Source organism: Neopelma chrysocephalum, unplaced genomic scaffold (genome assembly GCF_003984885.1).
Source record: "Neopelma chrysocephalum unplaced genomic scaffold, ASM398488v2 Primary Assembly neopelma1_146, whole genome shotgun sequence".
NCBI classification, from domain to species: domain Eukaryota; kingdom Metazoa; phylum Chordata; class Aves; order Passeriformes; family Pipridae; genus Neopelma; species Neopelma chrysocephalum.
Window position 1 is genome coordinate 1,052,765 of NW_020897808.1, and position 16,722 is coordinate 1,069,486.

The window sequence follows — 16,722 nt, forward strand, 5'->3', positions numbered from 1 at the left end:
AGCATCTTGCAGGATCCAACCTCTGTATTTGTGCTCTTAACCTGAAAGATGCTCACTGCAGCAGCCAAGGTCACTTCCTTCTGTGTGTCTTCATGGAGGTCAGTGCTTGCTTTTTGGAAAACGTACATCATCTCAGGAGATGCAGCCATGCTGGGCCGAATGATTGAATAAAACTTAGCCATTTGTAGCTAATGCAAGTATGTTGTCTTGTGAATGGTCAGACTGGGAGGTTTCCTTAGCAGGCTGTGTACGAAAAACATTATTTTGGATTTTAGACAGCTTATTTGATGATTTTTTTTCCCAGTCAAGTGTTACTGTTTCTAGTCTTTGCTTTACATTAAACAGTACTATACAAGATAACTGTTTTTGTAGGAAAGCTTTATAAACATGTTGTAAAACATATTGTTATGTCTGCTGTAAAATATACAATGATTATTTTTTGCCACTGTTGTTGTTGGTTTAGTCTTTGTGTTTTGTTTGGTGCAGATGCTGGTATTTAAGGTTAATTGAGGTCACTGTAATGGAGTTTGGGATTCAAGAATTAGAGGATGATGTACCTGTAAATGTATTTTTGACTCATCCTCTCAGTTTGGTTTTAAAGAAATACCTCCTGGTGCTGTAAGAACTGCTTGGAGGGGAAGGGTTGTGCCACCATGCCTCTTCTCTTCTGGCAATAAGCTGATGAAGACACTGGTATTTGCCACCAGCCTTTCCATGCTCACTGGTGAGCTCACTGGTGAGCTCACTTCAGCTGATACTGAAGTCCTGGCTTCTGCATCTTCACCCTTGTTAACACTGGAGGGGCCATTCAGCTTCTTGATCTGTCCCTCTGTCTGGTCTGTTTTCTGACTCTAGTTTTTGTTGCTTTTCAGGTGCAGTAATCGGACCCAGTGTGCAGTTGTTGCTGGCCCTGATGTGTTTCCAGACCCATGCCCTGGGACATACAAGTACCTGGAAGTGCAGTACGAATGTGTACCTTACAGTATGTATCTTGATATATTTGCATTTGTTTCTTTAATAGAGATTTATTATGGAGACTGGGCCAGCCTTGAGCTTGTCTCTTGTTGCCCAAGGGCAAGTAAACCAAACCATGTACATCAAGTAAGACTGAGCTGATAAGATACGAAAAATTGTTCTCTGTGCAAGGTTTGTCCCTAGATTAAAAATATTCTAATAATGCCCCATGTTTTCTGTGCTGTGCGGTTTAACAGTAACATATCATCTTTTGGAAAACACTTGGGAAACCCCATTAGAAAAAGCAGACCAGAGGACTGCTGCTAGCTTCCAGCTTCTCTTCACAGAGGTTTATGATTGTAATCATACAGCAGTGTGCTTCAGCTGACCTAGGTCTGTGTAACTGGTGGCATTTGATAAGTGCCTTACATACGGTATTGTATCACCAGGGAGGTAGAAAGCTAATGTTTTGGGAAGTTTGATGTTTGATGGTAGAATATACTAATTTATAAGCTTCCATGGTTATGAAGGCAAATTACAGGCAATCCATTTTTGAGGCAGTCATCTGAGATTACAGCAGTGTGTGCCAAACGGGAAATTCAGAGATACAAAAAGTTAAGTGTACATCAGAATTTGCTTTCTGTAGAAACCGAATTTGTTAGACGCAGTTACAGTCCTACTGTCAAAAAGGTCTTACCTCAGAAAAGAAATAACGACAATACTAGGAGTGCACTTTTTGTTAGCAGTTGTAAAGAGCTGAGCAGTGAATAACAACACCATTTCTAGGTTTTCTGTTTGAACGGGCCAGAGCTTACAGCACACCTCTCAAAATAAAAAAGCAGGTATGGAAATGGATGCTTTCGACCCACAATGTTGTACTGAGAGAGCAGCAGGAAATTTCAGTTTGCTGAAACCCAGGATTTGGGTCGAGGACTAAGACCATCTTCTTTGCTGCCTCGATCATGGGCTGCAGGAAAGCAAACATGTCTGAGCAGTGACAGGCACACTGTCCAGAGGGAAAGCAGGATCTCGCAGCCCCTCGGGTGGTCCCCATCCCTCATGCAGGAGGTAGCCACCTGCCTACTTCTGCCATCTGAGAAGTGTTTGACTTCTGAGAAACTGCAAGGCAAGGGATGCAGCTTAGGCCACCTCTCTGAGCAAAGGGGACCCCTTGGCTGAGGGACTTGGATTCTCTGCTGGCAGGAGGCTCAGCATGTCCACATTTGTTTTTTCTAAACAAAAATGTGAGGCTTCTAATTTCAGTGATGGAATACTTTTTATGGAGTGAGCTATTAAACCATGGAAAGAGTGACATCAGGGGCTTATGGTCTGCCCTAGTGAGCAGAATATTCTCCAAATTACGGTTTGGAGTTATTCCACTCTAAACGAGGTCTTTCATTTTAGAATTGACACTGTTCGTGGAGAAGGTGAGGGGAGATTGCTTTCAGTTTATCATAGCATGTTGTATTTCCTTGTGATTTGTGATTTGCATGAGATATGCCATTCCCTCTGGAGACCGGGCTGGCAAAGCAATAGTCATTACTTAGTACCCCTCTGTAGCCTTTGTTGCATATAAAACAAAGAGGAATTTTGGAATGCCTTGTGAGAGAGGTAATATGTCAGTATTATGCCCCAAGGCGTTAATCGACCCTGTGTACAAGATGTAAAATAACTCAGTACTGAGGTTGCTCAGTACCAAATGTACAGTAGGGATTGAGTATTTTTTAATGATCTGAATGTGGGTAGGAAAACGTCAGCAACTGCCACAGTGCCTTTGCAATTAAATTAGTAGCTTTGATGACTGTATCCTCCATTTCTTTATGAATCAAATCTAGTGCCTCTGCAAGTAGAGTTATGGAGGGGGAAGACAAGGGGTGAGCACATGGTGAAATAGGATCCAATCTCCTGAGCTTGTTGTTCTGCATTACCTAGGAAATTTTGGATCAAATTTTCATGTGTTGTTATTCAGTATAGCGCCAGGGAAATTGGCTGTGTTGAGGCAAACTGTCCCCGTTTGTCTGCAGATATAGACTCGAAAACCAAGGGCTCTTCTCCTACCTGAAGTAGTGGGTTTGTTACTGCCTCCATTTCTTCTCTCAGAATGATCAGTTTAATTTTGTAGATGTTCCCTGCCTCAGCCCCACAAGTGCCCCGCAAATGAAAGCTGTCCAAGTGATGGGGAAGTGTCAGCTCTGGGCAAGTAGATCAGCAAAGGTATGGTTGGACCAAAGCTACACCTGGTGGATGAAATCTGTTTCTCCCTTGATGCCCTCAGTGATGCCTCTGTTGTTTGAAGAGGTCAGTTCTTATCACTGAACCCAGGTGTTTCAGCTCCTCTAGCCAAATTTAGGCTGTTGTCCAAGTCCTTTCAGGTCCAACTTCCTTAGCTTCACTCTGCACACCTATGCACCTTGTATGATGTTTTGCTTGGAGGAAGGGAGTGAACTCTATGGGTTCTCTAGCGCTGGGGAAAACTTTTCCTCAGCCACTGACATTTCCTTGGTGGCTTGGTGCACCGAGCCCTTGGTGAATGGTGGTGTCTGCCATATGGCCATCTCCTAAAGGAAAACATCAGTTGAATAATAAAGGAACTAATAATTTAATTGGGCACTTGTGTGCAATTCCAGCCTGCCTCTGTCTGGTTGGATGGGTTACTCCTTACAGTTTGAAATTATTCTTTGTGGACAGAGAGAGGGTTTACCCAAGTGCTGACTCAGCAGCAGAAAGGACTGTGTGTGCATCTCAAGAGAACAGAGTTTAGGAATCATCTTTAATAGATGTTGTTAGGACTGACCTTAGGCACATATGCTCAATATAGTGCTAGTGTATATGCTGCCTCAGAGAAAAATTACGTAAGATTTAAAACTCCATTGGGTAGCCTGCTTCTCTTGAGATTTTATTTATTAACTCTTCCACCACTAGCTCATGTCATTTTCAAGAGGAAAGTATCCCCTTTCCTCTCACATGGGGGAGAACCAAACCTCCTCAACCTTCAGTAGCTCATATATTGCAAAATGTCCTTTATATCACCCCATACACCACATTCCTGTGTGTTTACTAGAGATACCCCTTGCAAAGAGAGTTTTGTGAGGCTGCAAGTTACTTTCAACACATGGAGAAGGGGACAGATGATTATGCAGATAGCCCAGTCCTCGCCTTATTTTCCTGATTCTGTAGTCACTGTATGTGGTAGAAGCTGCCTTCTACAAAAATGGACAGTCATTCAAAGAATGTCTGGACTTTTTTGGTTGCCCTCTGACAGGGAAAAGCAAGTGAAAAGCTGGTGATTTCAGTAGGTAAAAGATACCAGACCTAATTTGACTGGCTTCAGTGGCATCAGATGTCCTGTATTGTTGGTATCAGAAGAAGTCATAAAATTAATTTTGTCTTTATCAAAGCAGGCCTTAGCTTATAGTGTGTATTTCTCTGACACCTGCTTTAAATATTGCCCTTTTTCTTCTGAAATTACTACTCCAATTTTCTTAAATTAAATTTCTTTTAGTAATTACCAACCAAGAGAGTTTTTTGATGTTTTTTTAATTGAATATGTACTACTGCAGAGCTGCAGTCTGCCATTGCCAGAGCTGTGGACACATCTTATTGTGGAGAGATGTCTCAAGCTGCATTTAATCTGTGTTATGCTGTGTGCGATTATGAGAAACCTGACATGGGGATGGTCCCTTCGATCCAGTACTCCGTTGTTTCCTAGTGCATCCCTTCCCTCTCCCCATCTCCCTTTACCGAGCAGAGTTAAATGGGTAATTGGAACAGGAGTGGTGGAGGTGGTTTTGTGAAGCTAGGTCAACACTCATTGCAGAAACACTTCACTGTCATCTTCTGGTGCTTGTACAATCCTGTTGTCATGGTGCCAGTACATCTAGGAGTGTAATTTTTCTTATTTCACCTTTGTAATGTGCTAAGGGCCTTCCAGTTTTACTTAGGAGCCAGCACAGAAAGCAGATGAGTGATTTATCCAAAGCTCTATGTGAGGCTGGTGGCAAGCTAGAGAGTCTAGTTTTGCGGGACTAGTCATGGTGGGAGAGGGGCTGAGCTAGCTGTCATTGCAAGCAGCCAAATTTCCAATTGATAATCTGATAAACCTGAACCAATGTGTTGGTTTTCCCAATGCAAATACCACCTTTGTGAGTATGTAACACTTAACAGCTCAAACCATCCGTGTTTTAGTAGTTCTGCATGTATCTCTGAGAAGGATGAATGAACTTGAACATGACTTGAGCATGATGAGCCTCTTTCCCTTCACTTTCTTGAGCGCACATGGGCCATGGGCCATGGCACTGGCACAGCCCTTCGTGGATGACGCTATCACCCAATGGCTTTGACCGAAATTTAGGGATTGTCTGCATTCAGTTTTTATTCAGGTTTTGAAAATGGCACGAGTTGAAAGCACCAGAGGTATTTTGCAGTGTTTTTTCTGTTCATTTTCCCCTAGAGACAACTGTGCAGGCTCCCAGGGAACCCAGCATAGTGTGGAAAAGAGGATTTAGCTAGATGAGTATGATTTACCTTCAGTTTTTCCTGAGCTCCCAATTCCCTTAGGTTCTAAGTTTTGGAGTTCACAGAATAACTTGTACACTGTTATCCTTCAGAAACAGTCTTTTTTAATAGGGAATTGGAAAATTTAAGCTATAGGGTAGGGCAAAGTGAAAAAAAGGTGTAGACTCAATGCGAGCAAGCCTATTGCTGCGTTGATAGAAAATATGGCATCTGCAAGAGGGAGTGAGAAAGGTGCCTTGGGCATGGCATACCCCTCTGTGATGACAACTTGCCTCACACCCAGGCAACAAGTCTTCCACCAGTTTTTAATAGTGAGAAGATCTGTTCAAAGGGCTGATTCCTGCAAGTGAAAAATGTTCATGGCTTCCAAGGAAGGATGAATTGTCCTTCCTTTACATTCTGGCTAAACAGGCTAATAAATGTTTTGAAGACACCAAATATCTTTGGTGCTTACAGAAAATTTCCTGCTTCTGTAACACTAACAAGAGGAAGGAAAAAAATGCTTGAGCATGGTTCATCACTTCTTTTCTTAGGACGTTTTTTCCTTTTAAACATGGAACCTGAAATCACATTTCCCAGTTGCCGTAGTGATGGAAGGAAAGGTCATAGCCTTGCTAGAAATATTCCTTTTATTGCTGATAGAAGAGTAGATGGGCTCACATATCAATAAAAGTGAGGGATGATAAGCGTGATGTGGGAACAGAATTCAATAAAGTTTTATTGTATCACAAGTGGACTGAAGTGCATTTAAAAACATTAAATGAAGGCGCACAATATCTGCTCTGCTGGACCTTAGGGCCAGTGAATAGACAGATAATTGAATAATGACATTTTTAAGAGAATACAAGCACTAGAAAGCAAACTGATATTTTCATTGCTCTAAGATTGCTGGTGGAAAGGGAAAGAGCAGGGAGAAGATAGGACAAAATTGCAATCTGAAAACAATTTAATGAGACCACTTTTCCCAAGAATACAGTTCTTAATTATTTCTGGAGTGCTGTAAGACCATTATGTGGCCTCCAGGCTTTCCCTCTGTGCATTTTCTTGCCGCCTTCTCTGTCGGTGTTTGTCCACTGAGAGCAGTGCTGTGCTTCTGTTAAACAAATGGACTTGCGGCTTCTCTGCTTTTCTTTTGCCCTGGATTTTTATGTTTGTTTTGTTTTTGTTTTTCCCAAGAGAACTTGGTCTCCTGAGGCCCAGTAGTGAAAATGGCAAATGTTCCCTAGGGATTAAACCTGACTGTTGGCGTTTTGGTCAGTAATGAGCAAATTCGCTCCTGAAGCCAGACCTCCTTTGTTTTATTTAGTTAAATGAATTATTTGTGTGCAAGGGCTAGGAACAGTAATTAAAAACAAACAAAAAACCCAAACCAAAAACCCAGCACCAGACCTAACTATCCATTATGATTATTTCTGAGCAAAGAATCTTTACTTTGTCTCCTGCTGACAAATTGCCTTTCTTCCAAGGCACACAGTTTCATGGGCATTGTGGCCAAAAACCTCTCTTTCTTTTGTATTCACTGAAACTCACAGCTTTGCTTGCTGGTTTTGTTTTTAATCCACGGAGGCAGAAATGAAGGATGTGTTACTTCCCGTATGAGATGTCTTTTACTGTGTGTTTGGGGGGAAAATGCACCTACACGACAACCCCTTGGTTAAAATAACCTGATATTATTGGGCTTTGCAAACCTGGGGGCTGAGCTCTCTGTGTAGCGTTCAGGAAGGGCAGAAAAACTAAGTGCTGAGAGCTAGGGAAATAAAGGTGTTTGAAAACTCAAAAGTAGCTTGAGATGAAGGGAAAAAGAACATTTTTGTGAGACATAGTGAAATAAGTGGTAATGTGGTTAATTTTTGAATTTGAGATGAGACTGGCTTAAAAATAAAGGAACAAGGTGATTTCCAGTGTGTGTTTCTGTAATGCATACTGGTTTTAAGGTCTGCTGTCAGCAAGGAAAACTATGGATTTTCTTGTGAGAAGAAATTAGAGAAATGTTAGGCAATCTCCATAGTAGGAAGACCATCACTACCTGCTGCATCTATAATTTCCAGTATGCTTCTGTGAAAAGCCAACTCTTGCTGGCTCCTGTCATTTCAGTCCTGTCCTCTAGGATGTGGAACACCTCATGTCCTCTACTCATTCTAATATGGGCCTTTGTGCAAAAAGTAATTTTTTCTCTGTTGCTTTCTTCTTAGTGTTTAGCTGATCATCTCCTGAACCAGCTCACCACTCCCTAGTCCCAGGCTTAAATATTGAAATGCCTCCATTCACTGATGCATTCTATCTTTGTACTGTGCTTGGTTCTGAAAATCATATCTCCATGAACAGCAGGTTTTGCTCCTGTGTGTCTTTGAGTTGCACATGCTGTCTGTATCACCACAGAACTCTGCTTAATTGTTTTAGGTCTGAAGTGCTGCAGTGGATAAGAGTTGAAGTCAGTTACAGCCTGGGCACCTATGTACTTGTCAGCTGATCATGGGATGTTTAATTGCACATTTGTTGATACTTTTGTTATATTTTTAAGGAACTACAGCAGCAAGAAGTTTTATTTTTCTAAGAGTGTATAAAAAGGTTTCTGTAGTAGAGTACAAGAGGCAAAATTCACATCCCTATTCCCACAATCACTTCACTCTCACAAAAGTTTGCAGTGTGGATATCCAGACTTTAAATAAGTCAAAGAAATTAGCGTAGATCTGTTTTGTGTTTCTCACATATGCTGTTTTTCTTGATATAGAACCTTGTCAGTTTTCCCAAGGGCCTCTATAATGAGTTTATTATGGAAGCTGAAGGTGGAAAACTGTGATGAGTAGTGTAGCTTATTTTATGAAGATTATGAATATAAGGGAGTAACTCAATTCCTGTGTGACTTCTATGTATCATTTATTCCTTTACAATCTTTACCCACAGCAGCTGATTTTGGGTTTTTTTGAGTGCGAAAGTATATATTTTTGGTTTGGGTCTAGTCAATCATTTAAACTAGAAGTTTCTTAAAATCTTTCAATCTGTTGCCTGAATGCCTTTGGTCTTCGAGTCTGAATCAAAGGCCATTAAATTGCAGGGAAACTTTCTTTTGGTGTCAGCAAACTTAGGGTCAGGTTCCTGTTAACCTGAGGCTGTTTGAAGTCATTAGCTTTTTTCAAGAAATTATTCTTTGTCACACCCATTTCTACCATAGTAAATGACAGATATTGTCTCAGCAAAAATGGAAATTGTAACCAATACTGGGCAGAAAGAAGAATGAAAATCTGGTGCTGCAATCCTCCTACCTTGGCAGCTGATGGTTGCACATCCAAATAGCAAGGCATCTTTGCAATGTCTGAAATAAATTTGTGTTGCCTTAATAAAGATGCTAATAAGATGTAGCAGCCTGACCCCTGCAAACATGCTTTTCAGGAGTTCCAGTGGGAAGAAACCACTGACTTTAGGTCATTTGTACCAAACTGTATTTTTCGTCTTTCTCTGACAGGATACCAGTAGATATTTGCTGCCAATTTACTGTCTAAACATGTCCCCATACTTCCCAATTGTCTCTGAACAAGTCTGTCGTCATTAAGAGGAATATATTTCTTTCCATCTTTAATAACCTATTGTCTAAATTGGGCTATTATGCCAAGCACCCTCTGGGGACTTTGATATGGATTTCACACATTTTATAGAAAATCTTCATGGAAATAATATTTATATTTCCAGATTTTATTCCTATTTTCCTTTACTTTCTCTCACAAGAAGTACTGCAAAGGTTCCTTTCATTGGTGTAAGCAGTATAAGGAGATTAAGACCATCCTTGCGAGGTGATATTATAAATCCACAAAAGAAATTAAATACATTTATTGCGTTTTATTCTGGCCAATAGGGAGAACAGAATATGTGTATCCAGTGGCTAAGTTGAGGATTGAAGTTCATTTCTTCTAGCACATGAGAGAGGAGGAGGGAGGGGGGAAATTTGAGTATATTAAGGCAAATCCCTTTAGTGTGTGAAATACGAAAGCACATCTTTCCAGATCTAAAAATACAACTTTGTTGAGTTTCTTTATATTAAAAAGGCTCCCAGGAAGAGAGCCAAATGCATCTGAATGTATTACTTTTTCCTCATTTCCTCCACTTCCCTTGCTAACAACATTTCCAGTTGACTTTTAACAACAATATAGGCCTGCATGAGACCACAGTAGTTATATGTACCTCTGGCAAAGGAGGCAGAAATGCGGACGGCATATCATTTGATTTTGGTTAGCTTCTGTCTCTGTTTCCAAGAGGAGTTAAATGGGAGGAGAAATTGTGGAAGACTAGGGCAAAGGAGCCATCCCCAGGGTATCCATTTGAAAAACAAACAAAAAACCCAAAACCCCAAACAAAATCCTGCAACTTATTTCTACGGTTTTCTTATCCAAAAATAGTCATGGTGCGTCACTTACCTGGCCTGATTGCCAGGTTATGCAGAGATGTTCTTAAGGGTTTTTTGAGGTGTGTCTGACTTTTTTTTCTGGGGCGGGGAGGGGGCCTAAGGGGGTTGATAACCAATTCAGATTAGAAAAGATTATTCCAATTGATTTCCCAGATGAATGTATTGCTGAGGGTCTAAACTAATCTTCTTCTCTAAAGTCCTTTTCCTCTCCATGAGTAACTTAAATATGTCTAATGTAGTTTTTAAAAAAATGCCTTAATCTCATTTATCTTTAATTTCTCTGTTCCGCTCTACAGGCCCACATAAAAAGATTTATAGTGAGTATTTATCCTGCCCAATATCAAAAGCAAATTCCCTTCCAGATCTCAATTTTCACTGATAATCCTCAGAGATGTATAATTTTAATTTACCTTGCAGATGACGTCTACCTGGTTTCCCTCTCTGCTTTTATGAAGGTATTATTCCGCTGCACCTCATTAACTCTCTTTTTTTTCCCCTCTTGTGTGCATGTTTGAATAGTGTCTGTGAGTGAAACTATTGTCTTGTCCTTTGCTGAAGAGCACACACTAGTGCAGCAGTCTGGGGCTGGCACATCACTGTGTAATCCAGCTGAATCCTTTCTTTTTATCCCAGGAGAGGCAGCACTGGGCCTTTGTCCTTTTTGCTTTAAAAATTAATAATCTTACATTTTTCCATTTCATCTCTTGCAACGGCTTGCAGGACCACACAGATGCACACTCAGGCACCTGAAAGTTTCACAAACCTCAGATGTTCAGATTTGCAAAATTATGGTTCTACTAAACAGAACAGGAACTATTGCTCTTGACATTTTGAAAATGAGTCCATTATATTTAGGTACCCTAATGAAAGCTGAGCTCCCCTGAAAATCTGCCTTTAATGTCTGTACAGGAAACACTCTGGCGTTATTCCACCTATGTTACTATTTAAAGCAGAAAATTCTGCATTTAAGTGCTATTCTGAATGCAACCTTAAAAGATGGTTCTGCGTTTCTGCAGCAAAACTGAAGGGGAGGAGTGTAAAGTCTGTGGAGAAAATGCAGACTCGAGTTTGAATATTTGACCTTAAGGAGAAATAAAACCAGGAAACAATGTATAGATGGTGTTGGAGATATTTTTTATTAATAAGACATGGCTCCAAACATGGAAATTGTAAGATAAATGAGTTTGATAGTCTAACCTCATATAGGAGATCAGAAAGGAGTGGCTAGTGGCTCTTGTCGGTATGAAATTACACTTTATTACTATTGATGGTCTTCTCCTTATCATAGGCTGAAATTAGTCCTGCCTCAATATAATCACGTGTGTATCCTGTTGCTGCTTTGGGTATTTATACTCAGTTTGGCAGCGCCTGAAACAGGAAAGACTGTTAGTCAATACTCAGTATGGAGCTGAATTTATGGAGGCATCAGCTATTAAAATGTACAGGGAAAATAGGGTCATATCTGAGTACTGCCACAGGTTTGACATGGCAGGGTGCATGTGCAGGGAGTGCCTGCAGCACCTACAGGCACGTCTGAGCCAGCTTTGGTGCGGACTAGGACATGAGGTGCAGAGGCACAAGCTGTAACATAGGAATAAATTTACCACATGAATATTTGTACAAGGCACAGTTGTACCCCTGGTTTCTCTAGGGCTTTCCCCATTGACACCACTGGGACACTTACACCAAGGCATGTGCTTAAATGTTTGATGGATGTCACCTTGCATGTTTGCATCTTATACATGGTATATGCAAATAACAGAAGCCTAATTTGAGGGTCACTTTATTTGCTGAGGCTGGGTTTTCGAGGAAGGAACAAATAGGCCTTTGTCCATTTAAAGACTCACTCAGAAGAGTGAGCATGTGCCATGTACATTTTCAATGAAGTCAGTAATTAAATATGTTCCAGATGACTCTGGTGGGGGAGGATATTAATTACCATAAAGTGACGAATCTACATTCTGCGGCTGGTACTTTGAAAACAAAAAGTCAGTGTTTCAAATAGAATCCACTAAAAATATAACCTGTTCAATTGTCATGTTTAAGTTAATGTTTTAAGTTTTGAAAGTTTTTTTTTTTTCCCAAGTTTTTTTTTCTTTCTTTTTTTTTAAACAGTCTTAAATAAAGGCATAGTAGTTGTCTTTCAGCATATGCTTTTGATGAGAGGCCACTGAAACACTTGGGAGTTTTCTTATTGACTTGGAGGGAATTTTGATGCACAGAGTGAAATTGGACAGTATTAAAATGAGTGCAGCCTTGATTATGAAAGTGTGATTTTGGGCCTTCCCATCTGGGGGACTTTTGTGATGCAGTGATGATAATATGGAGAGAGATATCCAGTGCAAAGTAAAGGCATTTCTTTCTCAAAGAGGACTGGTCTGTTCTGTCATTTCCTCTTAGAGACACAATTAAATGGCTGTTAAATTCTCAAAACAGTTCTAGAGTGCACAAAAGCAATCATTCACATTTTGCCTTGGTAAAAAAGGAAGATTACAGAGCTGTGGTTTGTATAGGCAGGGAGAAGACAGGAAAGGCCAAATCTCAATTAGAGTTGAAACTGGCCAGTGTTGTTTCAGGTAACATGAAGAGCTTTTCTAAAGTATGTTAATAGCAAGAGGAGGTTTAAAGAAAACATTGGGAGTGATACTTGTTGAAGGTGGTCACCTGACTAATGGAGATGAAGAAAAAGCAGACATTCAGTGCTTTTCTTTGCTTAAGTCCTTAATAATGCTGATAGACCTTGGCCTGGTTGGTCCTCTGAGCAGGAGGAATGCAAGTGTGTGGGAGCAGTAACTTTCCTTTTGTGAACACTGAAATTGTAAGGGACCAGCTGTAGCAGCTGAATGCTGACAAGTCCATGGGTCCTGATGGGATTCATCCCAGAGTACTGAAGGAACTAGCAGTAACAGGACCACTCTTGATTATCTACCAAATGTTTTGGGAGTCTGGGGAGGTCCCTGCTGACTTGAAGTTAGGCAATGTAATTCCAATTCATAAGAACAAAAAGTGGAAAGACCCAGGGAACTACAGACTATTCGTCTAGTCTCAGTTCCTGGAAAAATTATGGAGAAGATCATAGTGGGTACTATTGACAGGCATTTAAAGCGTAGTGCGATCATCAGGCCCAGTCAGTGTGGGTTTCACGAACACAAGCCCTGTTGAAATAATTTGGTATCCTTCTGTGATAAGGTCAGTCACCTAGTGGATGAAGGGAAGGTTGTAGTTTTTCTGAATTTTAATAAGGCTTTTGATGCTTTTGGTACAGCATCCTTCTGGACAAGTTGTCCAGCTGTGGGATGAGCAGATTAGTGATGTGCTGGGTGAAGAACTGACTGGAAGACAGAACTCAAAGGCTTGTGGTGAATGTGACCACTTCTGGCTAATGACTGTTTACCAGTGATGTTCCTTATGGTTCAATTCTAGGGCCAGTTCTGTTCAATATATTTATCAAATATCTGGATACAGGATTTTAATGCACTATTAGCAAGTGTGCTGATGATTCCAAACTGGGAGATGCTTTTAACCTCTCTTGAGGGACGAGAGGCGTTGCAGAGGGAGCACAGATAGATTGGAGTGTTGGGCAATCATTAATGGGACAAAATTTAACAAGAACAACTGCTGGATTCTTTACCTGGTACAGAGGAGTGGCTGGAGAGCAACTCTGCAGAAAGGGATGTGGGGATGCTGGTTGACAGCCAGCAGTATGTGGTCTGGCAGCCCAGAGGGCAAAACCCTATCCTGGGGTACATCAAGCAAAATATAACCAGCCCATCAAAAAAAGGTGATTATCCCACTGTACTAGGTGTAGGTGCAACCTCTATCTTGAGTACTGTGTGTGGTTCTGGACCCCACAGATGGATGTTAAGGTGCTCAGGTGCATCCAGAGGAGGGCAGCAAAGCCAGTAAAAGGGCTGGAAGACACGTCCTGTGAGGAGCAGTGGAGAACTCTGGATTTGTCAAGTTTGGAGAAAAAGAGGCCAAGGAACAGCCTCATTGCACTCTACGATTTCCTGAGAGGAGACAATGTGTAGAGGGAGGTGCTGAGTTCTTCTTGCTGGTATCTAGTGATAGGACAAATGGTACTTGTTCAAAGCTGCATCATGGGAGGTTTATACTGGGCATTGGGAAGCATTTCTTTACTGAGAAGGAGTAGCACTGGAGGAGGCTTCCTGGAGGGTTGTTTGATGCCCCAAGCCTGTCAGTCTCTAAGAAGCATTTGGGCAATGCCCTTAGTATTTTGCTTTGGTTTTTGGTTAGCCCCAAAATGGTTGAGTGGTTGGACTCAGATGGTCATTCCAACTGAAAATAAACTTTTTTTTGCAATGGGAAGATGCTGACGCTTTGCAGTGCCTTGATAACTGGGGCTTCCAGAGCCCCATGTCTGTGCCTGGAGACAGTTGGCCATTGTTGGCTGTAATGGATGGTAAGAAAGCTCCGACAAATTGCTTTGCAACACTTCCTCATCTGAATGTCGATACTCATGTTGAAATGGGTTTTCACAGTCAAATGCAGCCCAAATCTTATCAATTATGAATGGCTGCAACAGATGGTATGTATTATTGTTTTTAAGAATGAGTGATACGTTTCAAACGAGAAACACATGTTGCTCAGCAGCTCTAGCTGCCACTTCTGAGACGAGAACCAACTCCCTGACCTTGTCGTCCCCTCCACTTGTTGGATAACATCCTATTTTAATAACCAAAAAATAAAGACCATGAAATATTGCACGATGGAAAACTGTGAGCAAACATCAATTCCGGTGTAAGAGGATCCTGCTCTTTCTCAGCCTGTTGGGAGCTGCACCTGTCTGGGCAAGGGTAAAATTTCTGTTGGCAGCAAAGCTATCGATCAGCCTTTTCCAAGGGTCCTTGGGACAGGGAAATTCTGCAAAACTTTTTACCTGAAGTTTCTAAAAGTTTGTACAAAGTTACTGCAAGAGGCTGGCTGGTAACCTAAGATCATGGTGATGTTGGTGGGTGATTTGTCAGATGCCCAGCTTTGCAGAAAATACTGCGTATTCCTTCAGTTTTCCTTTCAATCTCCATCTGTTGTGTTGCTTTCTTTTAAAAATAAAGTATCTGCTGTAAATACAGCAGGGGAAAGGTTTCTGTGAATAAAAGCCTGGCTCTTGAAGAGCAATCCAGATGACTGTAGCCAACACTCCCCAGAAGATAGACCAACAGTCTTGGAGACTATATTCCCTTAAGACTGTGCCTATTTTTGCTACAGATATAAAAGTCTATGTATGTGCCTTATCTGGAAACAAATAAACTGTGTAAGTGTTCACAGGATTGGTGCTTAATTTGGTGGAGAGAAGTCTGTTAAAAATCTTCATCACTTTAGCAAAATCCGCTGCAGAAACATTTGCTGGTTATAATGCAGAATACATTATTAAGACATATATTGCCAGAACAAATGAGCCAAAGGTATTTTGTGATAGTAGCCATTCAAAAATAAAATCACAATCATTTGTTTACTTTCTGATTTAGAAAATTGCTACAGCGTCTTGGCTGAAACTGGGAGTAGAAAGCTTGTATGTTCTTCCTCTGGCTTTTTAAAATTCTCATAACACAGCAAAATACTCATTTCTGTGTCTTTAAAACCAATCATATTAGCTATTCCCCTGCTGAATTTAGTGCTTATTCAAATGCGCTCTCTGCTCTCCTTGAAAAGGAATTTTGGCTCAATTTCTTCAGTGCAAAGCCCTTCCTCAGTGCATTGATAACACAGTGTTATCTTATTCTGTAATACTTCACAATACAAAGCAATCTAAAACTCAAGGAAGCATGCCAAGAGACACTGGGCAGAAAGCCCTTATGTAAAGTTTGAACTTCTTTCCCTTAACAGTGCAGCATTTACACAGCCCTCTCTTCAGGCAAAGAAAATAAATAAATCAAAACAAAGCTCTAAAGTTAACCAAGAAGTTTCTTAAGTGCTACTTTTGATATTTATTTTAATGGGAAGAAATCAATTTTATGTCACTTTTATCAGACTTAATTAGAGGAATTCTGCAGTGCTCTTTGCTGACAGTGGGACAAACTCCTTGTGTATTGTGCCATTGGTCAGATCTGGATGTAGAGAGTTTCCAATGTAAAAGCTTTTTTTTTTTTTTTTTTGTGGTAGGATTTGGTGCTCTGTGGGTCCTCTCTGATCCTGTGTGGGAGTGTGGTGACAATTCATGCAAGGCCTAAAAGATCTTTTTGCTCTAGAGCTCGGGAAAAGAAGAAGCAGACTTCTTGTGGCCACCTTGGCAAGTGTTGTACCTCCTGCTACCCAAATCGTACTGCTTGAAGATGCACAAGAGATGCATCTTCCTCTTCCTTCACTCCTGCTTATGATCATCCTTCTTGTGATCCTTTTGACCCAACTCTGAGCTACTGCATTAATTTGATGTGGTTTCTCTTTGCCATGTAGTTTGTGGGCTGCATAAATCTGAACAGGTTGGCAGTCTCATTGCGAATCAGGATGTGCGGAAAAGAGCCCCAGGTACCCAAGGTTTGCAGTCTTTCTCATGATATCAGAGTCCATGGAAATTAGGTGTATGGATACCATTCAACAGTGTCAAAATGAGGGCTATCTGCAGAAAGATTATTTATCACTTTGTCTTTGCTGGAATTCAGGGAGGTTTTATTGAAAATTCATCTTTCATCTCCCCTTTTATTCTTTCCACTTCATTTCTCGCATTCCCGCTTACTCTATCATAAATACACCCGCACAGCTGTGACTGGGACTTTACAAGCTTCAGCCTCTTAAATCCAATGCTGTTCTTTGCAATCGACCTCACCTTTCAGGAGCAGAGGCTCTCCTGGAATACGCAGGAGGATATTGGCTTGTAGAACATCGGATTTACTATA

At 40.9% G+C, this 16,722-nt stretch overlaps 1 protein-coding gene across 23 annotated transcripts in view; it reads left to right on the plus strand.

Moving 5' to 3' along the window:
* The window catches only part of ADGRL3 (adhesion G protein-coupled receptor L3), a 508,023-nt gene that overhangs the window by 291,095 nt on the left and 200,206 nt on the right, over positions 1-16,722 (plus strand). For all 23 annotated transcript variants that reach the window (XM_027700313.1, XM_027700317.1, XM_027700297.1 and 20 more), the window contains exon 5: positions 873-982. In XM_027700313.1, coding sequence (XP_027556114.1) covers positions 873-982 — 110 coding nt within the window. The remainder of the gene's footprint in view (positions 1-872; positions 983-16,722) is intronic.